Below are 25,398 nucleotides of genomic sequence, written 5' to 3' on the forward strand. Positions count from 1 at the left end.
TTTTGAAGTACCAGATTGCCTTCCTAAGGCAGCATTTCACAGGGGTAACTAAAGCAATAATATTTAATAACTAGCTGATCAAAAGTCCCAGAACTAGTAAGTGCCCAAGCTGACTTGGGTTTGTGCAGAGAAAGCTGCACAGTGATGCTAGGTGACCAATTGAATTACAGTTTACCCTATCGTAGACATTTGACCCAGCGTATCATCTTGGTTAGGACTGGCGCTCAAAAGGCTCCCAAAGGGCGGGGCCCATACTCCCAGGTAGCTAGAGAGACAGTATGCAACCCCCCACTGATCAGATGTCTCCACCTGGACTGACCCACCCTTGTATTTGAGCTTTGTTACCTGAGGCTGATTTCCGGGACTTGTTTTTAAGTAAGTTCCCTGGGGAAAGGGGAGCAGGGACAGTTTAAGAGTTAAACAACAAGGTTATTGTTTTTGTTTTTAAAGATTTTATTTATTTATTTGACAGACAGAGATCACAAGTAGGCAGAGAGGCAGGCAGAGAGAGAGGAGGAAGCAGGCTCCCTGCTGAGCAGAGAGCCCGATGCGGGGCTCCATCCCAGGAGCCTGGGATCATGACCTGAGCTGAAGGCAGAGGCTTTAACTCACTGAGCCACCCAGGTGCCCCAACAAGGTTATTGTTTAACCTCAATAGAAGCCTCTGGCTAAAATATAAAAATATAAAATAGGTCCTTACAAGAATGATCCCGGGAATCAGGAAAAGAATCTTCAAAAAAGGCGCTACCACTATCATTACTTAACAAATGTCCTGGCAATAACCCATCAGCACTAGCTTTAGACCATGGAACTTACAGCCTGTCTTGCTCAGCAGCAGCCCTGGCTCAGAGCTTTTTACATTTTTAAAATAATGTCTCCACATTGCAAATTTTCTCAATTAGTTCACCAGTGGCTCTTTTTCTTCTTCTTTTTTTTTTTTTTTAAAGATCCATTTATTCACTGGAACATCTGTATTGATAGAAGCTATGTATGGTAGGAAGTGAATTATGTACTTCAACTCAGAGCATGAAGGGTTTTTGATTTTTTTTTCTTTAATCTGGGTTTTCTAATTAACCAACCTAATATAGCACAGCCATGAAGATGAATAATTCCAAAAACTTTTTCTTCAAAAGTGGTAGCTGTAAGATAGAACTAAGAGTAGATCTGAGAAATCGTCTAAGAACTGAAAATTACTGTAATGTAGAACAGTCATCAGGGTCATTGCAACCCCAAAATTCTACAAAGGAAAGTGAAGGACTGCAAAGTACTCCAAGGGTTTCAGTCTAGAGAATAAATAAGAAAAACTGTCTTGGACAGCGATCACGATGGAGGAACTTAGGAAGGGGGCTCAGTTTTTTTTATAACAAAGCAGAGAATACACCAATGCATCAGCCAACCGTTTTAATAAGCAAACCGGATAGGGTTCTGCTCCAGGCTGTCCCAGAGGGGAAGCCAGCGTTTGGGAAGTAGGAAGCCTCTCGGCTGACATCCAAGGGCAGCAGCACCAACAAGACAGGAGCACTCAGGGCCTAAGATAAAGTACCAGGGAAGTAGCGAGGGGCTGGGCTGGCAAGGAGCTCCTAAGACAAGATGATGACTTGTTTCCAGGAGAAGGCTGCAGACCTCCCTCCTGAGTGAAGATCCTGGCTCCAGACCCACTCTCTCCAGCTGCCCATGCTTCTGAGACAGCCTACAGCCATGTTCCACCATGGTTCTGTTGCCTTCAATTACTACCCACGTGCACAACCGCACCTTTTGTAATGTATAAGCAAACACAAACAGGGGTGAACTAAAGGATAGTTTAGGGTTGTTATTATTACTCGACAGAGCAGCCTTCACAGTTGCTGGTCATCAGAGAATCTTCCCTAAGGAGCAAGGATGGTCCTGGGTCACCGAACTCCAGCCTGTGGAGGCAAAGCATGGTGATGGCGGAGGTTCTGAAATCCCAATTTCACTAACTTCCCAGCTAAGCCTGTCATAGTGAGTTTTGAAAAATATAAATTAAATCATGGTATTCCCCTCCTTAAAACCCTCCAATGGCTCTGATGACATTTAAAAGGGAACCCAATCCTTCTCACCATCTGGCTGTGGCCTCTGCCTCCAGACCTCACCGAACTCAGTGCTCCCTGGTCCTGCAGCCTCCTGGCTTCCTTCCTTCCATTCCTCACGTGGCTTCTCTTCCTCTCAGGGCCTTGGAACTTGCTCTTTCCCCCCACCAAGAAATAGCCTAGCCAAGACCTTGCTCTGACCACCTCCCCCTCCTCACTCACATCTCCGCTCAGTGTCCCCAGCTGCCTCACAGAGGCTCTTCCTACCTTACCCGTGCTGCCACAAGTGGCTCTCAGCCCTTGCCCCTCCATCACCTCATGGCAATCCCTGTACCCACTTGTGTTCTTTTTTTTTTTAATTTTTTTTTAATTTTTTTTTAAATATTTTACTTATTTATTTCACAGACAGAGATCACAAGTTGGCAGAGAGGCAGGCAGAGAGAGAGGAAGGGAAGCAGGTTCCCCACCGAGCAGAGAGCCCAACATGGGGCTCCATCCCAAGACCCTGGGATCATGACCCGAGCCGAAGGCAGAGGCTTTTAGCCCACTGAGCCACCGAGGCACCCCCCGACTTGTGTTCTTCTCTACCCTCTATCTCCACCCACTGCAATGCAAGCCAGCTGAGGGCAGACCATTGTGTACTTTCTCGCTGCTTCTCTCCCAACTCCTGGAAGAGTGCTGGTTGCATAAAAAGGTTACATGAAAAGATCAGGACATGGCTACTAAGTCTTGTTACATGCTTGAGAGTTACAATTTATTCATTCAAACATTTTTTTTTTTTTTAAATTAGTGGTGCCAAATGCTCAGGCCGTCCTCCTTCCTACACTCTGTGTCCTTGGGTTATTCAGACTGGGGACACTGGCTTCAGCCATATCGTGAAGGAAATGAACTTTCTCAATCTGTTGCTTAATTCTTTCCTTTTTTTTTAAAGATCTCATTTATTTATTTAACAGATCCCAAGAGGCAGGCAGAGAGAGAGAGAGGAGGAAGCAGTCTCCCTGCTGAGCGAAGAGCCTGATATGAAGCTTGATCCCAGGACCCTGGGATCATGACCTGAGCTGAAGGCAGAGGCTTTAACCCACTGAGCCACCCAGGCACCCTATTCTTTGTTTTGTTTTGTTTTGTTTTAATGGGAAAGCATAACTTTTTAAAAAATTGATATATATCTGACATTTAACATATTAAAAACAAGAAAACAGACCCAAAATGGAGTTGTTAATGCTAAGCCCCACATCAAGATTTCACCAAAAGACTTAATAGCCGTTTCTGCCCTTCCAGAAATGGAGTCTTAAACCAGTCAGCCAGGAATCACTCAATCAGCAAGTTAGATAATGTACCCCATAGACCCCCACCACCCCCTAAAGCAAAATAAAATAAGCAAAGTGACTCTGCAAAAAACCAACCCATTCTTTTGCCTGGATAAACTTCCTTGTTCCTGGCCTTTACCTCTATGCAAGTCTCTCATTTTGTACAGCTCCCCGGGCCTCTTTCTCCTTGCTAGACTGCATACTGTCCTGACGGGCTCAATTTTTGCTCAAATAACTCTTCAAACTTTTCATACACCTCAGTGTTTCTTTTAACAAACATTATATTGAATTTCAGTGTACAACATGAAAGATCTGATCCACATGTATGTTAATGATCACTACTGTAAGTCTGGTTAACAACCATCACCTCATAGGGTTACAAATTTGTATATGTGTGATGAGAACTTATAAAATCTACTCTCTTAGCAACTTTCAAATCTGCGATACAGTATTATCAGCTAGAGTCATTATGTGGTGCGTTACATACCCAGGACTTATTTATTTTATAACAGGAAGTTTGGGCCTCTCAAAAGACCCTCTGTGCATGAGACACTGTGGGTTATTATGGGGAATACACACATGAACCAGACCCTGCCCTCAAAGAGCTCACTGTTGGGGCACCTGGGTGGCTCAGTGGGTTAAAGCCGCTGCCTTTGGCTCAGGTCATGATCCCAGGGTTCTGGGATGGAGTCCCGCATCGAGCTCTCTGCTCAGCAGGGAACCTGCTTCCTCCTCTCTCTCTCTGCCTGCCTCTCTGCCTGCTTGTGATCTCTATCTGTCAAATAAATAAAATCTTAAAAAAAAAAAAAAAAAAAAGAGCTCACTGTCAAGGAGGAATGTAGGGCATGCACAAAAAGAACTCTGTTTAAAGCTATGGGTTCCAAGGGTCACCTGGGGCGAATGGTAATGACACTGATTCCTGGCCTGCGTGCATCTAAAACATCCCAGCAGATTCCCGTGGTCCGGGAAGCTTGGGAAGTAGTGCTGTCGAAGGAGAAAGAGGAAGGCTGCTTGGAGGAGGCGACACTGAGCTGAACTGGAGAGGGCCAGGAGGTCGGTGTAGAGGAAAGAGGCACATTCAGGTGCAGGGAACACATGAGTCAAGGAAAGAAGCCAAGAGATTTGGGGAGGGAAAGAAAGCCACATTTGTTCCCATTTGGTGGTGGCACAAGGAGGAATATGGCAAGATGAGGCGGAAAGCCAGCCTGAAGACCAACTGTAGTGGGCCCGGAACATGAGGTATGGTCTGTCTTTGATGGAAGTGAAGAGAAGCACTGACTTGCTCTGAGTAGGGAGGGAAAGCCTCAGGTAAACAGCCAACTTACAGATGAGTAATGGAGAGCTCAGAAAGGGTCCTGAGCTGCCTGAATCCCACAGGTGGAAGGAGAGAGGCCAGGACTCAAACCCTGCTACTCTGATTCCAGTGGGGAGGTGCAGGGGGGAGGGACAAACTGGCCCTCACTGAGTCCCCACTGTTTCCAGGCACAGAGCTGAGCTATTGGCATACACTGTCACACCTCACTACAGCTCTAGGAGGTAAGAAGCCCGAGTTACAGACAGAAGTGTAAAATCTTTGTCCATAAACAGGAAGGAATGGGTGATGTGAAAGATGTTGAGGAGGCAGACTCAAGAGCATTTGGAAACTGGGCACAGGAACAACAATGGAAGTAGGGCAGCACTGCGGAAGAGGGGACAGCCTCGTGGAAGGGGCGGGGGGACAGCCCCCATGGGAGGGGGCAGGATGGCCCCATGGAAGCAGGATAGCTTCTTTTCAGGACCCTGCCTTGCCTCTGTGGGTCATGCTTTGGAATCTGGCTGTCTTTACTCACATGTTCTTCACTTTTTATTTAAAACACTTTGTTCCGGGAACACAGCACAGTTCATTAGCTGCTGGTTTTCATATACCACAAGTAGAATGAAAGGAAGGTTTAAAAAGAACAGTGTGCTACTGCAGTGGTCTCAGAGGAGAGGAGTTTGCAGCAGACAGGGACCAAAGAGACCCGGTGGCCCCTAGGAGCCCCTTGTCCCCTCAGGGTGCCACTCAGAGACAATGGGCAGGGCGTAATTAGGACTGGAAGACACAGAGTTTAAGCTCAACTCAGGTGGGAGCAGCTTTTAATAATGCATTTGCTTTTCATACCACTACTAAAAATTATCCTTGAACAAAGTTCATGTCCATGTTAGATTTGCAAAATTAAAAATCCAAAATCCTATGCAACAAATCAGGTATTTTCCCTGAGTTATTGTGTGTGTGTGTGTGTGTGTGTGTGTTTAGAAATATATACATAATAGCTCTTTTATATTTATCTACAAAATATGTATATGTGTGTGTGTTTATATGTTTCTAAACTGCTAGACTGAGTACAGATGCTAATTATCTTTCTATTACCATCTGGTTCTTACTCCCAGGACCAAATGCCCACCCCCCTGTCCTTAACCTCCCTGCATCCAGAGCAGCTCAGAGCCTAACCAGGTATCAACTACCCTAAGGGGACACAGGAAAGAGGGAGGTTTATCCCCAGCCCTCTTCCTTTTTCTTAGGAGGAGTCCTTTAGCCTAAATTAATCCTTCATTTGACTACTTGCCTTCTTAAAAATGCAAGGCAGACTCTTTTGAACATTTCACACATCACAGAATCCAAGACATATTTCAAATGATGGTGAGCAGACTTCTTTATCAACACCACGAATGCTACAATTAACTCCTGCAAATGTGCTGGTAGACTTTGCGCTACTCAAAATAAAGGAGGTTAAAAACTATCCTGTGATTCATGGAGCTCAAAACACCAACATTTTTTAGCCCAAACAACCCTTCTCTTCTGCTCTCGGGCTAGTTTCATGAATGGATCGGGTGAAGGATGTCACCAAGGGAAAGCCAAAAACTCCATGCTCACTTCAGAATTCCGTGAACCAGTAACCCACGCAGGACTGTCATCCGCTGCCCTCTGGCAACTCAAAGACCCTCCACAACACAGCGGAATCTCAGAATCTACCTCCAGAACAAAAGCATGACAGGAAGGGGACAGTTCTCCCATTCCACCTTCTCTCTCACCAGAACATAGTGCCTCAAAAGGGCCAACACTGTTTTATATAGACATTAGCGTTTCCATGGGACTGAATCTACACTGTATTGAACAGCAGCACTCTGTAAGCAGCATCTGATTACTTAGAGAAAGGAATTTCTCTTCTAAGGACCATTATCAACTCTGGAGATCTTCTCAGGTAGCTTTAGGGCCACACCAGAGGCTCAGTGAGCTTTTCTATGTGCCTAAGAAATACCATGGCAAGCCATCACACTGCATTTCTGCTAATCATGACAGGACATCGAGACACCATCCTTAAGACAAAACTAGTGGCTTCGATGCATTCACACCTGGTCTTCAGAATAAAAATGAAAAATAATAAAGAAAACTTATTTTGCTATTTAGAAAAAGAAATCCTTATTTGAAATGCATTATATGGCTAATTATAAATAATATAGAAAAGAAGATGGAAATACAGGTGCTATTTTTCCGATTTTTAAATGTGTGAGCACAAGGGCAAAACAGAAATTGTAAAAGGAAAACAGACAAATTTAATCTTCCAGACAACAAAGAAGAGGGATGACTCCAGGTTTTCTTTTTAAGTCATGACGACAACGTGTATCACTTAAAACTGTTTGCCAACGGGAGGAGCTCAGAGAAGGACAAATGGGCAGGTACAAAGCATCACCATGTGCCTCCATCAGAGGGGCGGGCTGCCTACAACTCCAGGTCAAATGAAAAATACCTTGGTCATCAAGAATCAAACCAACCCTCATGAAGCATTTTGACTATCTTGCCAAAACTAACCCAAGCTAAACTCAAACACGCTACCCTATCCTTTAAAATGAAACAGAGCTATTTTCTTCCATAATCTCTCTTCCCAGATTGGACACATCTTCCCTTTTTCATTGGTAGGACCCCAACCAAGAGCCTTTGTCTGAGGCTATTCTTAAGTGACTTGTGATTACTGTTTCCTGAAAGTCTTTCCTTTGATTTCTGTAAGATCTGGAATGATTGAGGTCACTCAATTTCCCCACAGTCATAATAAAACACCAACACCAAAAATGCTCACATTTCATCAAACTTGACAGCTCCTTCCTGCCCCCACAGCTCAGTGAAATACTCCAACAACTTATAAGGAAGCCTGCCCCTCGTTACAGTTGCCTAGGCTGGGAGTACAGAGAGGGCTCGTGGCTTTGTGGAAATTCATGTCATTCCGGAGAAGTCAATGTTATTTCCATCAACATAAAAGATGGAGCTGATTAGTTTCAGGCATGCTGCACTTTCTCTCATGCCAAACACTAAGTATTCAGAACAGTCTGACGACCCAGGGTACATGTGAAGAGCTTGTTGGAGTCAATGAATGTAGTTAATTAATTTCACCAATGCCTCCTCTTAAAGAAAGGGACTATATTTTCTTCTCTTGGTCAGTACAGGGTAGGAAGGATTCAAGCAGCATTGCCTCACTCTTCTGACCCTCTCCAGTTCTTTCCAGGGACAGAGTCCCAGGAACATGGCAGTACTCTCTGGTGCAACAAAGGTACTACCACCAGCTTTGCTTTCCCACTGCCTGGGCAACTGGGCAATCACACTCTGCTTCTCTCCACCCAACTGAAGCCACTTTCTCGAAGTTGAAAAGGACACTTAGCACCTTCTGGTGGCTAAATACAAAATTTCCTCCAATTAAAAAGGAAAAAAAAAGAAATACCCATTCAAACCACCCTCTCCACCAGCTGCCTGGCCTTTCTTTTCTTCCCTTTCCAGCTTGACTTCTTGAAAGAGTTGTTGTTGTCATTCCCTCACATGCCCCTCACACAGTATCCCTACTTGCTTCAACCTTCGGGACCCTCATGCTGGGGTAACAGTTCTCACTAAGGGGCTCATGAGAAACAGCACTCTGTCCCCATCGGTCTAGACCACCCAAACCAGGAGCAGAAAGGACCCATTTTTCTCATGGGAGCTGTAAATAAAGGGATGATATCCCCACCCCTAAAAGATGGAGAACTGCTCCCTCGAACCACCTCCTCACCACATCTCCAGCCCCTTAAATCCCAAACTGGGAGGAGGGTAGAAGAAGGAACTCAAGAGTCTTCATATCAGAGTCTTGGCTTAGGGCAGAATGCTGTCATGTGGGGGCAGGGTGAGATGGGCCCCCCCCTCACCCCCTGGTGAGTATGAAGAGACCTTGTCACAGAGACTGGGCATGCCCTCAAGGAGGAGAGACTCATTCCCTAACTAGATATAACAGCACACATACTGATTTGCTCTGCCCCTACCGGAGCAAACAAAAGGACAACTGCAGAGAGATGTCAGGGCAGAAAGAAGCCTTAACCCCCAGTTCTGTTGGGTTCACAGAACACTGATGAAGGTGACCCGTACCCATCCAAAAGGGCCTCCTGCCAGGACAAGGGGATCCCAGCACCAGTTACATGAGAAGCCCTTAGCCACCCCCTATCCTTCCCTCCCACCCAACACAGGAGATTTGTTCGGAGCCCAGAAGAAGGAAAGGGAGGAAGGGTCCCAGAGGTAGACCATCCCTCCCCCTGCCCCAACTTCAGGTCCCTCACAACACAAGACTGGGAAAGCCTTAAATCAGATGCCTACATTTCTCACAGTGGTACCCCAGACATATTCAAGTAAGTGATACATGATAGGCTTAACCATTATTTGTTGAATAAATGACTTAACAGCTTCTTCTTAATCCTTGCACTCTTTGTCCTTTCTGCCTCATTTTGTTCGCTCCAACCACAAATATTTGTTGAAGGTTGATTCTGTACAATCTAATCAGGCCAAGGTGATTGAGACATGTTCCCTGCCCTCCAGAAAGTTAATAGAGAACACAGAAGCTACAGGCTAGCATCTGCCGCAAGTACATTAACTAAAAATTCCAAACCATCCGCTCAGGTATCCCCACCCAGCTTTCTCTCATCAGTTTAGATATGGAATTCTCATGTCTGCTTTTTTGGTGAGCATTATCCCTCCTGCTAAAACGCATTTACCCTTAATGGGTCAATAGTAGTGGGTATCACACTACCGTGTATGTGTGATACCCTGGAGAGAGCCAGGAAAATCCATGTTCTTTGGGTCTAGAGTAAGCCAACAATATTTCCGTGTACAGCCTTGGATGAAGCCCTGGAGAAATGTCCAGGAAAGCATGGCCCTTCTTAGAACACCACTGTAGGTGATGCAGCACAGAGGCAAAGCTGTGGGTTTCAGTAAAGGTGATGCCAGTGATGTACATTTCCCCTCAAATAGCATCTTCCCAACAGAAAGCTGGTCATGCACTGTGCAGAGCCAAACCGCTCTAATGTCTGGCCAGAAATCACATGTGATTTACAGGTGGTTTATTAGCAAACTCAGAATTGGCCTTTAAAGTCTCATACTTGGAGAAAGCAAATCACTCTATACAATATCCTGTTTCCTTGTAATCACTAGCTTACAGTCCTTCAGCAACCGTTATTGCTTCTCACATATTTTTTGGAAAGATTTTATTTATTTAGTTAGTTAGTTAGTTGACACAGAAAGAGAGATCACAAGTAGGCAGAGAAGCAAGCAGAGAGAGGAAACAAGCTTCCTGCTGAGTAGAGAACCCAATGCAGGGCTCGATCCCAGGACGCTGAGATCATCACCCGAGCTGAAGGCAGAGGCTTAACCCACTGAGCCACGCAGGCGCCCCTTCAAATATGTTTTTAATGGTTTTTTTTTAATGGCCATTTTTCATAGTTATTAGAATAATATATGCTCAATACAAAAAAAATCTAGAAAATACAGTAAAGTTGATAGCAGAAAAAAATATCATGCGAATTTTCACCAACCCTGTTAATATTCTGGTATATTTCCATTTAACCTCTGTTTGATTTAATAGCTATTTAGAATTAATATGCCCCATAAGCCAACTCTGGTAAAAATCACCAATAAACTAGGATATAAACTGCCATCTGTAATCTTTTCCAATTATGAACAAGGTTGGAGCTGCATGACTATAACACAAACAGTAGACTCAACTTGAAAAGTGTAAATTCAGTGGAGGGAAAACTGGTTAAGCGGTTGGTTAATGTATAGAAGCAAGATAGTGCTCTTCATTGTCCATATGTCTTTCCAGCAGCCCAGCACTTGGAGTAAGTTTGTCCAAGCTTTCGGGAAACTATCACTTTAGATATGAACCCCTTAAACAGAATTTCCTCTGATTCTTTAGAAAAAGATAATTTCATGTGAAATTCTTATAGGCCCCCAAAACCATAGTGTTAGTGGTTGGTTCTTTTGACAAGTATACAATTTGCCATTATTTGTCAAGATATTTAAAAAGGATTTTATTTTCATCCCAGTCTTCCATTATCTAGAATTTTATCTAGAATAAAAATTATGGGCTTACCTGATTAAGAAATCATGCAGTCCAACATCAAAATACCTGTTCAAAAAAGACACAGACAAGTAGGTCAGTAAAAGAAATGTACAGCAATGGTGGACTTGACTAAAATAACATAATTTACATTCAGAGCATGGTGAATAAATCAATCACTCTCTGACAGTAGTTCTGAGAGTATGACCCTGGACTGCAGCCACAGCAGCATTACCTGGGAATGTGCTGGAAATGCAAATTCTCGGGCCCTACCTCAACATACTGATTCAGAAATTCTGGAGGTGGGTTCCAGCAATTAGATTTGACAAGCCCTCCAGGCAATTCTGAGGCCAAAGCACTGCTCTATGGCAGCAAAAGTGTCTCAGCAAGTCTATGCTCTCTCTCTCTAGAAAAAAAGGCTGTAAAGGCAAAGTGCAACATTTTGCCAACAGGTGAGCCCTTTTATATCACTAGCCATCTAAGATGTTTCCTCGCTCCAGCATAAATGAAATGTTTTACAAGTACAAAACCATGCTGGCCAAAGGTAAGAACAGAGGTGGGAAAGAGTCAGCTCAGTCCTTCCCTGTTCCTCCCAGCCATAGTCCCTGGAGCTTTTTCCCAGAGAGCAACCCTGGCCATAGCTGGGTCTGCCCTGGGAGGGAAGAGAGGAGAGGGGCTCCATGCACACGCTGGTGAGCTGGCCACTGTGCTTAGCCTCAAACTGGGCAGCCAGTCATTTCTGGGCAGTGGTAGACCCTTCAGAGACAGCTTCCCCTGCCACCACCAAACTGGCTTGGTCCATATGAATGGCATTGCCTTGGTTTCTCTACTTAGCTCATTTATTCCCCCTAAACCTCTGACCACTTAGCCAGTGTCCTTCTCTCCCCTTTGGGTCTGGCTATGAGTAAAAAGACTAGGGGGCTGGAACCATGATGCTGCTGCCCACCACGCATGACCGTTCCTCTTAACACCTAGATGGTATTTATTGTTTCCCACCCAACAGCCTGGCCTCCCAGGTTCAATCTGCCCAAGTAAAGCCTGAGTTCATTCTGTCCCGACAGACAATAAGCAACAGACACAGAAATTCACCCTACACTGGGGTCTGACCACTGAGGCCCTGACTGTCCCTAGCTCCCAGCTTTACCCCTCCCCCATCCCTGGAACATCCAGCATGCCCGGCACCTCACCTCACCTGATGTAGAGCAGATGATTACTGACATTACAATAGGATGCCTTTGGGTACCTCTAAATGGCAAGCTCCCTTTATGTACTCAAAATCTGTTTACATGTCATGGACATAGGGTAGAAGAGAACAGAACAACAAAGCCAAAATATAAGTACCTCATTCACTGTATCACTTACTTGAAGTTATCACATGATTCAAGGAAAATGGAATTCAAGACACATAAATTCCACTTACTCATAAGTCTTCTGAAAAGAGCTCTAAACGGAGATGTACCTGCAGGGCTAGCTGATTTGTTTCAGTGGCTATTACACTGACCTGAGGAGATGCTAAGTTCTCCCTCCAATCATATTTAACACAGATTTTAAAAAAACAAACAAACCAAAAATGAAAAACAGAAATGATCCCTCCTCTCAACCAAAACCCAGGCTACATTCCTTGGCCACATAAGTAAATATTCATAGGACGGATAGCAACTGCAAGTTCGCCAGGATCTGCAATATGGGAGCTACAAGTATTTTAGATTAGAACAAAGATTTCAGCTGCTTTCACTCATCCAAAACCTATTCAGCCTTTTCAAAGACATCAGCCACAGAAAGCATCAGATTCTGTTGCAGGAATCATAGCATAAAACAGACACAGAAAACCATAATATAGAAAGAGGAAAAGAAGACTCTGAGGGAGTAATAAGAAACCTAATACTACTCACAGAAGGGATTATTTAGAATCTAGAAGGTGGCAACTACTACGTTCGGTCACAATACACAAGCCGTTGCCAGTGAGGCTGGTGCTGGCTTCTCCACTCATCAGCGCAGGAATGAAAGCTCAGGGGATAAGTAACCAGCAGTGCTCCCAGCTAGCAGAGGACAAATCTGGGAGTCAAACTGGGCCCGAAAAGCCATGAATTGCCTGCTCTTCCCACTAAAAGCACAGGCTCTCACTGCCTCTCGTTATTACTAATTGAAAATGACTGTTCTTTTTAAGAACGGGTCCCTTTCCACCTGCCCTGATTCCTGCTTCTTCCCACGCGGCTGCCCTGCCCCAGGCAAGTGGAATCCTATCAGGCTCTGAGCTTCAGCTTCTCCATGGGAAAATGGAGATCCTTATTCATGGAAGGTTATGCAAAGCAGGTGAAATACCATAAATACGGGGCTTAGCACAGTGCCTGGTAAACCCTTGAGTACTCAATAACTAGTAATCTCCTTCCCTCCAACTTTGAGGAGTTGTTCTAATGGAAGCCCAATTCCCAAAAACTCAGTAGGAGAAGGAAGCCACACAAAAAGGAAATAGTAGGTCTCACTGTGCAGCCACTTCATCCAGGATGCAGGCAAGACCTGAGCAGTGGCGTAAAGGGTGGTACAGCTGGAGAGCTGTGGGACAGGCACGGAGCTCAGGAAACAGGCAGAAGAGCAGGAAGACCAATTATTCCATGGCGGCCTCATCGAGAGCCTTGAAGCTGCATGTGAGAGCTGGCGGCGGGGGAGGGCATACATGGAACAGGCTCTGACCAGCAGGCAGGGAAGGCATCCTCCTGCCCTGGTTCAGACTGGCATGACCAGCTTCACCTGTCGCCATCGTGTCCCCTAAAATTTAGGGCCTAAATACACAGAAGTAAGGGATTATGATGCATGGTGTTTCAAAACATTTCTTCTCGTACAAATGTGAATGGTCATGGATAGAATTTGGGGCCAGGACAATGAGCATCTTTAAGCATCCTGCGATAGGCACACTTAGGTTGGGGGATACTATAATGAGTTACCAGTTACTTGGAAACCAGTGGAATGGAGAAGGTCAAGGAGGGGGATTAGCATCAGAAAACTTACCAGGTAAAACATAAGGGGAAGAACATGGAACTTCCCCCACATCTTACTCCTTTGCTCTATCAACTGATCTGTGTGGGTATTCATTCATTCACTCAACTGATATTTTGTCAGAGCCTTCAAAGTGCTGAGCCCTGATCTAGCCCTGAGGATGCGGGGGAGTAACATAACGAGGGTCCTGCTTCTCATGGCACTCACAACCCAGGTGGGAGACGTGAACAACCGATAAGCACTTACATAAAGGAGATAACATCAGAGAGCAGAGAATGCACACAAGGTAACAGGACAGAGCGGCAGGCCACATGACTGCTCAGGGAAGTCCTCTCTGAGGAGGTGACACCTGGGTTGAGATCCATATGGTCAGAAAGGACGAGCTATGCAAAGACCAGAGGGAGAAGCTTCCAGGCAGCAGGATGACTGGGTAAAGCCCTGCGGTGGGAAGAAATGTGACACTCTGGAGGACAGGAAGAAGGCCATCAAGGCTGGAACAAGCCAAGGTAGGAAAGAGAGGCAGGGACCAGATCTGAGAAGGCAGTATGGAAGAAGTTTGGACTTCATGTTAACATTGATGGAAAGCACTAATGGGTCTTTATCAGGGGAACGGTATTTTTTCATTTGTTTAAATCTTATTCATTTAGGGGGTGAGGCAGTGGCATGCTTTATGTATCAAAAAGAATACTCTGGGTGTCCTGAATAGAAAGGATGGGAACAGAAGCAGGGCGTGGGGCCATGGCCGTCTAGCTGAGAGGTGACGAGGACTCACCCCAGGATGGAAACACTGGAAACGAGGGCAGAGAGACAGGGATGGACTCCGAGCGGATTCTGTGGTCAAGTACGGAGACTTGCTCACAGGCTCGCGCAGGATGGAGCCAAGGAAGGGAGGGAAGGATGGAAGCGGAAAATGCCGTGTGAAATAGCGGACCACCTTGCATCTCACAGTCCCGCACCAGGCAACCAAAGGCTCAGCCAGGCCCTGGCTGCTTCTGGAGGCCCCACAGTAACACCTGGTGAGGGGACGACAATGTTCTGTGACTGGCTCTACTTGGAGAACAGCTCACCTGCTGGAAGAAGTGTAAAATCACGGCAACGGTTTGGGGTCTTTTTAATGAATTTATTGTGGCAAAAACCACATAACACAAAACTTCCACTTGAACCATGTCTTCCATGTACAGCTCAGAGGCATTAAGCACACTCACACTGCTGTGCAACCATCACCACCATCCAGCTCCAGAACTTCTTCAGCCTGCCTCATGTGAAACACGGGGTTTCCTCTTTACCATAGAAAAGCAGAAGTGGGCTCCTTCCAAAGGGCTCAGAGTTTCCCCCTCACACAGGGCTGTGTCTTACACAGATACAGTCTAGAAGTATCTTCTCACTTAATTTTCCTGTATAGATGTAAAGGGCACCTTGGGAACTACAGTAAAAAGGAAATATGCCTTTCTTTTTTTATTTTAGAATTGTATGCCAGGCACTGGGCTAGGCCCTCTAGGTATTACCTCTTTTCATCTTCACCACATGCCAGAGTAGATCCCTGTTTTATAAAGCCCCGTGTCCTTATCCCCTATCACATAGCTAGTTAGCTGCTGAGTCAGGACCTAGCTCAGAGTACCAAACGCCAAAGTCTGTGCTTTTTCACTTTGCGTGTTCAGCCACTGATTCAGCCACTGCTAACAAATAGTTAGCACATGTCAGGAAGTGGGAATTCAGTAATGCACAGCACAGAACCCCTGCTTCAAGGAAAGCGGAGCCTAGGAAAGAGATGCCAGAGTCAACGATAAGTTCAATACAGTGTGATGAACAGCAAATGTTCTAACCCTCAAGGGACTGCCAAGTCCAAGAGGGCAAGAACCAGAGCCAGTCACCAAGCAGATACTCAATAAATATGTGTTACGTGAACCAAAGTGTGAGTGGTGTGCTGTACCCGGACACCCCTGATGCCTCCGTCTGCTTTGGCCCTTGGCACAGTACACTGTACACAGAAGATGCCCAAGGTGGTCATTTAATATGCCAAGTACCACATGTAAATATATAAAATAAATACCCACAGCTAGAAATGGGGCTTCTCTCCTGAAACACGATGCCTGTCAAACTGCAGCACAATCCTTATCACCTTCTGAGAAAATAATCTCTCCTAGCTACCAGCCTTCGGTAAACCACGATTTCCTTAACAGACATGAGAAACAGTGACCTTGCGTGTGTTATTCTTGGTTCCTTCCAGAAATCAAAAATAGGAAGTCTTTTATGTGTGGATGAGATACAAAAGTTTTTGTTGTCCAAATGTCATCTAGGCACAGCAGCGGGAGGCAGCTTTCAGCTTGCTCCATGGAGAGGAAGTTTCCAAAAAGCTTACAGTGTCCTATCTACGGCTGTAAACTTCGCATCAAAGGGTGAGTTTGAGCACGGGTTATAAGAATATTTAGAGGAGGGAGGAGTCAAGATGGCGGAGAAGTAGCAGACTGAAACTACATCAGCTAGCCTGAGATCAGCTAGATAGCTTATCTAAAGATTGCAAACACCTACAAATCCATTGGCAGATCAAAGAGAAGAAGAACAGCAATTCTGCAAACAGAAAAACAACCACTTTCTGAAAGGTAGGACTGGCGGAGACTTGAATCCAAAGCGACAGGAAGACAGACCCCGGGGGGAGGGGCCAGCTCACGGCAAGCGGCGGAGCAACGGAGCACAAAATCGGGACTTTTAAAAGTCTGTTCCACTGAGGGACATCGCTCCAGAGGCTAAACTGGGGCGAAGCCCACGCGGGGTCAGCGTGGCCTCAGGTCCCGCAGGGTCACAGAAGGATTGGGGGTGTCTGAGTGTCGCAGAGCTTGCGGGTATTGTAACAGGAAAACTGGCTACAGAGACAGAGCCGACAGTAAGCTCGCAGCTCGGTGTTACCTTGAACCGGCCGCAGGCTCGGTGAGCTCGGAGAGCGGCCGGAGTTCAGGCAGACGGGAGTAACTGGGCGCTGTTCTCTGAGGGTGCACTGAGGAGTGGGGCCCTGGGCTCTCGGCTCCTCCGGGCCGAAACCAGGAGGCCGCCATTTGTATTCCCGTCCTCCGGAACTCTACGGAAAGTGCTCAGGGAACAAAAGCTCCTGAAAGCAAACCCGAGCGGATTACTCACCCCGGCCCCTGGTAAGGGCGGTGTAATTCCGCCTGGGGCAAAGACACTTGAGAATCACTACACCAGGCCCCTCCCCCAGAAGATCAACAAGAAATCCAGCTAAGACCAAGTTCACCTACCAAGGAGTGCGGTTTCAATACCAAGGAGAGCAGCAGAATTCCAGAGGAGGGGAAAGCAAAGCACGGAACTCATGGCTTTCTCCCTGTGATTTTTTTTTTAGTCTTGCAGTTAATTTAATTTTTTTCTTTTTCTGTTTTTTTTTTTTCTTTTTTCTCGCCTTCGGGTAAAATTTTTTTTTTTATTTTTACCCTTTTTCTTTTTTAACGTTTTTTATTCGTTTTCTTTTTTTTCTCTTTCTTCCTTTTTGAACCTCTTTTTATCCCCTTTCTCCCCCCTCACGATTTGGGATCTCTTCTGATTTGGTTAAAGCATATTTTCCTGGGGTTGTTGCCACCCTTTTAGTATTTTACTTGCTCCTTCATATACCCTTATCTGGGCAAAATGACAAGACGGAAAAATTCACCACAAAAAAAAGAACAAGAGGCAGTACCAAAGGCTAGGGACCTAATCAATACAGACATTGGTAATATGTCAGATCTCGAGTTCAGAATGACAATTCTCAAGGTTCTAGCCGGGCTTGAAAAAGGCATGGAAGATATTAGAGAAACCCTCTCGGGAGATATAAAAGCCCTTTCTGGAGATATAAAAGAACTAAAATCTAACCAAGTTGAAATCAAAAAAGCTATTAATGAGGTGCAATCAAATATGGAGGCTCTCACTGCTAGGATAAATGAGGCAGAGGAAAGAATTAGTGATATAGAAGACCAAATGACAGAGAATAAAGAAGCTGAGCAAAAGAGGGACAAACAGCTACTGGACCACGAGGGGAGAATTCGAGAGATAAGTGACACCATAAGACAAAACAACATTAGAATAATTGGGATTCCAGAAGAAGAAGAAAGAGAGAGGGGAGCAGAAGGTATACTGGAGAGAATTATTGGGGAGAATTTCCCCAATATGGCAAAGGGAACGAGCATCAAAATTCAGGAGGTTCAGAGAACGCTCCTCAAAATCATAAGAATAGGCCCACACCCCGTCACCTAATAGTAAAATTCACAAGTCTTAGTGACAAAGAGAAAATCCTGAAAGCAGCCCGGGAAAAGAAGTCTGTAACATACAATGGTAAAAATATTAGATTGGCAGCTGACTTATCCACAGAGACCTGGCAGGCTAGAAAGAGCTGGCATGATATTTTCAGAGCACAAAACGAGAAAAACATGCAGCCAAGAATACTATATCCAGCTAGGCTATCATTGAAAATAGAAGGAGAGATTAAAAAGCTTCCAGGACAAACAAAAACTGAAAGAATTTGCAAACACCAAACCAGCTCTACAGGAAATATTGAAAGGGGTCCTCTAAGCAAAGAGAGAGCCTACAAGTGGTAGATCAGAAAGGAACAGAGACCATATACAGTAACAGTCACCTTACAGGCAATACAATGACACTAAATTCATATCTCTCAATAGTTACCCTGAATGTTAATGGGCTAAATGCCCTTGTCAAAAGACACAGGGTATCAGAATGGATAAAAAAACAAAACCCATCTATATGTTGCCTCCAAGAAACTCATTTTAAGCCCGAAGACACCTCCAGATTTAAAGTGAGGGGGTGGAAAAGAATTTACCATGCTAATGGACATCAGAAGAAAGCAGGAGTGGCAATCCTTATATCATATCAATTAGATTTTAAGCCAAAGACTATAATAAGAGATGAGGAAGGACACTATATCATACTCAAAGGGTCTGTCCAACAAGAAGATCTAACAATTTTAAATATCTATGCCCCCAACGTGGGAGCAACCAACTATATAAGCCAATTAATAACAAAATCAAAGAAACATATCAACAATAATACAATAATAGTAGGGGACTTTAACACTACACTCACTGAAATGGACAGATCATCCAAGCAAAAGATCAGCAAGGAAATAAAGGCCTTAAACGACACACTGGACCAGATGGACATATATATTCAGAACATTTCATCCCAAAGCAACAGAATACACATTCTTCTCTAGTGCACATGGAACATTCTCCAGAATAGTTAACATCCTCAGTCCTAAATCAGGACTCAATCGGTATCAAAATATTGGGATCATACCCTGCATATTTTCAGACCACAATGCTCTAAAGCTAGAACTCAACCACAAAAGGAAGTTTGGAAAGAACCCAAATACATGGAGACTAAACAGCATCCTTCTAAAGAATGAAGGGATCAACCTGGAAATTAAAGAAGAATTGAAAAAAATCATGGTAACAAATGATAATGAAAATACAACGGTTCAAAATCTGTGGGACACAACAAAGGCAGTCCTGAGAGGAAAATATATAGCAGTACAAGCCTTTCTCAAGAAACAAGAAAGGTCTCAGGTACACAAGCTAACCCTACACCTAAAGGAGCTGGAGAAAGAACAAAAAAGAAACCCTAAGCCCAGCAGGAGAAGAGAAATCATAAAGATCAGAGCAGAAATCAATGAAATAGAAACCAAAAACACAATAGAACAAATCAACGAAACTAGGAGCTGGTTCTTTGAAAGAATTAATAAAATTGATAAACCCCTGGCCCGACTTATCAAAAAGAAAAGAGAAAGGACCCAAATAAATAAAATCATGAATGAAAGAGGAGAGATCACAACTAACACCAAAGAAATACAAACTATTATAAGAACATACTATGAGCAACTCTACGCCAACAAATTTGACAATCTGGAAGAAATGGATGCATTCCTAGAAACATATAAACTACCACAACTGAACCAGGAAGAAATAGAAAGCCTGAACAGACCCATAACCAGTAAGGAGATTGAAACAGTCATTAAAAATCTCCAAACAGGGACGCCTGGGTGGCTCAGTTGGTTGGACGACTGCCTTCGGCTCATGTCATGATCCTGGAGTCCCGGGATCGAGTCCCGCATCGGACTCCCAGCTCCATGGGGAGTCTGCTTCTCTCTGACCTTCTCCTCGTTCATGCTCTCTCTCACTGTCTCTCTCTCAAGTAAATAAATAAAATCTTTAAAAAAAAAAAAAAAAAAAATCTCCAAACAAACAAAAGCCCAGGGCCAGACGGCTTCCCAGGGGAATTCTACCAAACATTTAAAGAAGAACTAATTCCTATTCTCCTGAAACTGTTCCAAAAAATAGAAATGGAAGGAAAACTTCCAAACTCATTTTATGAGGCCAGCATCACCTTGATCCCAAAACCAGACAAGGATCCCATCAAAAAAGAGAGCTATAGACCAATATCCTTGATGAACACAGATGCGAAAATTCTCACCAAAATACTAGCCAATAGGATTCAACAGTACATTAAAAGGATTATTCACCACGACCAAGTGGGATTTATTCCAGGGCTGCAAGGTTGGTTCAACATCTGCAAATCAGTCAATGTGATACAACACATCAACAAAAGAAAGAACCAGAACCATATGATACTCTCAATAGATGCTGAAAAAGCATTTGACAAAGTACAGCATCCCTTCCTGATCAAAACTCTTCAAAGTGTAGGGATAGAGGGCACATACCTCAATATCATCAAAGCCATCTATGAGAAACCCACCGCAAATATCATTCTCAATGGAGAAAAACTGAAAGCTTTTCCGCTAAGGTCAGGAACACGGCAGGGATGTCCATTATCACCACTGCTATTCAACATAGTACTAGAGGTCCTAGCCTCAGCAATCAGACAACAAAAGGAAATTAAAGGCATCCAAATTGGCAAAGAAGAAGTCAAATTATCACTCTTCGCAGATGATATGATACTATATGTGGAAAACCCAAAAGACTCCACTCCAAAACTGCTAGAACTTGTACAGGAATTCAGTAAAGTGTCAGGATATAAAATCAATGCACAGAAATCAGTTGCATTTCTCTACACCAACAGCAAGACAGAAGAAAGAGAAATTAAGGAGTCAATCCCATTTACAGTTGCACCCCAAACCATAAGATACCTAGGAATAAACCTAACCAAAGAGGCACAGAATCTATACTCAGAAAACTATAAAGTACTCATGAAAGAAATTGAGGAAGACACAAAGAAATGGAAAAATGTTCCATGCTCCTGGATTGGAAGAATAAATATTGTGAAAATGTCTATGCTACCTAAAGCAATCTACACATTTAATGCAATTCCTATCAAAGTACCATCCATCTTCTTCAAAGAAATGGAACAAATAATTCTAAAATTTATATGGAACCAGAAAAGACCTCGAATAGCCAAAGGGATATTGAAAAAAAAAGACAAAGTTGGTGGCGTCACAATTCCGGACTTCAAGCTCTATTACAAAGCTGTCATCATCAAGACAGCATGGTACTGGGGCGCCTGGGTGGCTCAGTGGGTTAAAGCCTCTGCCTTCGGCTCGGGTCATGGTCTCAGGGTCCTGGGATCGAGCCCCACATCTGGCTCTCTGCTCGGCGGGGAGCCTGCTTCCTCCTCTCTCCCTGCCTGCCTCTCTGCCTACATGTGATCTCTGTCTATCAAGTAAATAAAAATCTAAAAAAAAAAAAAAAAAAAAAAGACAGCATGGTACTGGCACAAAAACAGACACATAGATCAATGGAATAGAATAGAGAGCCCAGAAATAGACCCTCAACTCTATGGTCAACTAATCTTCGACAAAGCAGGAAAGAATGTCCAATGGAAAAAAGACAGCCTCTTCACTAAATGGTGTTGGGAAAATTGGACAGCCACATGCAGAAAAATGAAATTGGACCATTTCCTTACACCACACACGATAATAGACTCAAAATGGATGAAGGACCTCAATGTGTGAAAGGAATCCATCAAAATCCTTGAGGAGAACACAGGCAGCAACCTCTTCGACCTCAGCTGCAGCAACATCTTCCTAGGTACATTGCCAAAGGCAAGGGAAGCAAGGGCAAAAATGAACTATTGGGATTTCATCAAGATCAAAAGCTTTTTCACAGCAAAGGAAACAGTTAATAAAATCAAAAGACAACTGACAGAATGGGAGAAGATATTTGCAAACGACATATCAGATAAAGGACTGGTGTCCAGAATCTATAGAGAACTTAGCAAACTCAACACCCAAAGAACAAATAATCCAATCAAGAAATGGGCAGAGGACATGAACAGACATTTCTGCAAAGAAGACATCCAGATGGCCAACAGACACAGGAAAAAGTGCTCCATATCACTCGGCATCAGGGAAATACAAATCAAAACCACAATGAGGTATCACCTCACACCAGTCAGAATGGCTAAAATCAACAAGTCAGGAAATGACAGATGCTGGCGAGGATGCGGAGAAAGGGGAACCCTCCTACACTGTTGGTGGGAATGCAAGTTGGTGCAGCCACTCTGGAAAACAGCATGGAGGTTCCTCAAAATGTTAAAAATAGAACTGCCCTATGACCCAGCAATTGCACTACTGGGTATTTACCCTAAAGATACAAACGTAGTGATCCAAAGGGGCATGTGCACCCGAATGTTTATAGCAGCAATGTCCACAATAGCCAAACTATGGAAAGAACCTAGATGTCCATCAACAGATGAATGGATCAAGAAGATGTGGTATATATACACAATGGAATACTATGCAGCCATCAAAAGAAATGAAATCTTGCCATTTGCGACAACATGGATGGAACTCGAGCATATCATGCTTAGCGAAATAAGTCAAGCGGAGAAAGACAACCATCATATGATATGAGGAAGTGGTGATGCAACATGGGGGCTTAAGTGGGTAGAAGAAGAATCAATGAAACAAGATGGAATTGGGAGGGAGACAAACCATAAGTGACTCTTAATCTCACAAAACAAACTGAGGGTTGCTGGGGGTAGGGAGGTTGGGAGAGAAGGGGGTGGGATTATGGACATTGGGGAGGGGATGTGCTTTGGTGAGTGCTGTGAAGTGTGTAAACCTGGTGATTCACAGACCTGTACCCCTGGGGATAAAAATATATGTTTATAAAAAATTAAAAATTTAAAAAAAAAGAATATTTAGAGGAGTGAACCATTGCATAGAAATCTGGAATGGATGACCTTAGTGGGTCCACCTGGCCTCAGGTTTCCTGTAGTTACTTTCAGGAACCACCTCAAAGTCTGAACGTGCCCTTGCCCAGCAGCTGCTCTGATGACGGTCAGCACACCCGCAAACTGGGCCTGCGCTGAGGGTCCCATGGCAGCCCCAAAGGCTTACTTATTACCACCCTGATCGCTGTGCTTGTAGAGCCTCCCAGGCTGCCGGAATTGGGCTCATTGCCCCTGACACAGTGCTGCACATGGGTTTACCCCTGCAGCAACCCCCACTTTGGCAGGGGAGGGCCAGCCCCACACAGCACATCCATGGCAGGACTCAGAGCAGATCCCACACATGGTTTGAGGATGTGCTCTGCCCTGCTAGGCTGCCTGCCTCCCAGGCTCCCGGTTCTTCCTCCCAGGCTCGTCCATTGCTTGGGAGCTGGGGATACAAACAGCAAGGAGCCATGGCCAGAAGCTGCCAATGCCATCTCACTGGGGAGGTGTGGTGTAGAGCCACGGCTGTCAGGGCCGCGTGGCAGGCCATACACAGGGCAGCGTTTGTATGAAGTACCACAGTTACATCTCAGTCCTTGCTCTAAGTCTTCAATCTATAGTCCTCACTGTCTCCTCTGCAGATGTGGTCCCCCGCCAGTGTTAAGCTCTCCCATTCCTGCCTGTTTAGTGTGAAAACTGATTTTGACAGCTGGAGGTAAAACCGAGTCCAAAGACTAAGAGAATAAAGTCTATCCCCAGACTCCAGAAGCCCTGATCACTTCTGGCTGGGCTACCTAGCTTCACTTCAGAGAATGGAAAAGACCTTCAAGTCTGTCTGCACTGGTCTCCCTCCTCACTTGACAGACTAGGAAACAGGATGAAAAGATGAGGTCATCTGAAACAGCTCCACAACCAGTGCCAGAGCCGCGGCCAGCAGTTCCCGAGACCCTACTTTATCATTCAGTGTGTCCCCACACAGCCTCCTCCTAGTCTCCACTGGCATTTTTTGGAGAATGCCCTAGACTGGCAACAGGCTTCCTGACGACATCGCGTGATAAGCGGCACCATGTTATACCACGTTCGTCTCTATTGGTGGAAGTCACACGAAGGCTCTGCAAGAGCCCTCACTCTCTTATGCTCTCTCCACTGCCTGGGCCTGTCTGGACTTAACCTGCATATCGATTTGAGATTCAGAGCCTGCTGACAGTCAAGAATAAAAAGTGATGGTGGGGGTTATCTACAACAGCCAAATTATGGAAACAGCCCAAGTGTCCAACCATCGACTGATGAATGCATAAGGAAGATGTGGTGTAGATATACAATAGATTATCACTCTGCCATAAAAAAAGAATGAAATCTTGCCATTTGCAACAACATAGATGATCTAGAGTATTCTGTTGAATGAAATAAATCAGTCAGAGAAAATAAATACTGTGTGATCACTCATGTGGAATTTAAGAAACAAAACAAATGAGCAAAAGTGGCGGGGTTGGGGGAGAGAGAGAGAAGCAGACCAAGAAACAGATTCTTAACTGTGGAGAACAAACTGATGGTTACCAGAGAAGGGGTGGGTAGGGGGTTGGGGAAATCAGTGATGGGGATGAAGGAGGGCACTTGCTATGATGAGCCCTGGGTGATGTATGAAGATGTTGAATCACTATATTGTCCATCTGGAACTAATATTACACTGTATGTTAACTAACTGGAATTTGAACAAAAAACTTTTTTAAAAGTCATGCTGGGGGATCAGGGAAAATTAAAAGTGAACTTAGGCCAGTAAGACCCCAATTGGCAGCCAAAGCACATTTGGTAAAATACCAAAGTCTGATGGGGAAGTAGAAAGTAAGAACCACAGCCTATGAAGAGAAATTCTAAAAAGGTAACAGTAAAAAACCAACAACAACAAAACAAAAAACGGTGCTGGGTCTTCACAGGACATGCTCTTCACTGCATCAGAAAGTATGTCTGCCATCAGATTATTAGGGAGCAAATTCTGGGAAAACAGGCCAAAAGCCTGGACATCTGGGCATTTCAGAATGTTGGAGAAAGAACAAGAGAGAAGGTGCCAGTTCCAGGCATAAACAGCTCAGGAGTGAAGAGCTTTAGGGCAGAAACCACATCTCCCAAGATGTAGAATTAGAAATTCAAGGTCTGAGCTTTGGGTTATCTCACTTAATAACATCTGAGCGTGGGTAGAAAAATCACCTCTCCACATCTCAGGGTTTATAACTGTGGCACAGAGATAATACCCACAGCACAAAAAGGAACAAATATAGTGGGTACAAGGGGTTCATAAACCTTCTGCAAATGTCCAAGGGTATTTTCTTTCCTCCTCAGACTTTATGAAGTTTTCCTAAGGCTCTTCCCCAAACTGCATCAATGCCATATGCATTTGTTCATCCAGCAAATATTTATTGAGCACCTTCTAGACTCTAAAGAGCACCTTCAGACCCTGCAGGAGATGACTGGGATCCGAGCGTGAACACGACAGCTGAGTTCCTATCCTCGTGTGTATTCCAGAAA

At 44.5% G+C, this 25,398-nt stretch overlaps 1 protein-coding gene across 5 annotated transcripts in view; it reads right to left on the reverse strand.

Annotated features, from left to right (window-relative positions):
• The window catches only part of HHAT (hedgehog acyltransferase), a 352,540-nt gene that overhangs the window by 133,708 nt on the left and 193,434 nt on the right, over positions 1 to 25,398 (reverse strand). For all 5 annotated transcript variants that reach the window (XR_009347601.1, XM_059146892.1, XM_059146893.1 and 2 more), the window contains one exon: positions 10,750 to 10,785. Coding sequence is in view for 4 of the 5 variants with exons in the window: in XM_059146892.1 (XP_059002875.1) it covers positions 10,750 to 10,785 (36 nt within the window). In the remaining variant the exon portion in view is untranslated. The remainder of the gene's footprint in view (positions 1 to 10,749; positions 10,786 to 25,398) is intronic.

The sequence above is a fragment of the Mustela lutreola genome, chromosome 14 (assembly GCF_030435805.1).
Source record: "Mustela lutreola isolate mMusLut2 chromosome 14, mMusLut2.pri, whole genome shotgun sequence".
Lineage (NCBI taxonomy): Eukaryota > Metazoa > Chordata > Mammalia > Carnivora > Mustelidae > Mustela > Mustela lutreola.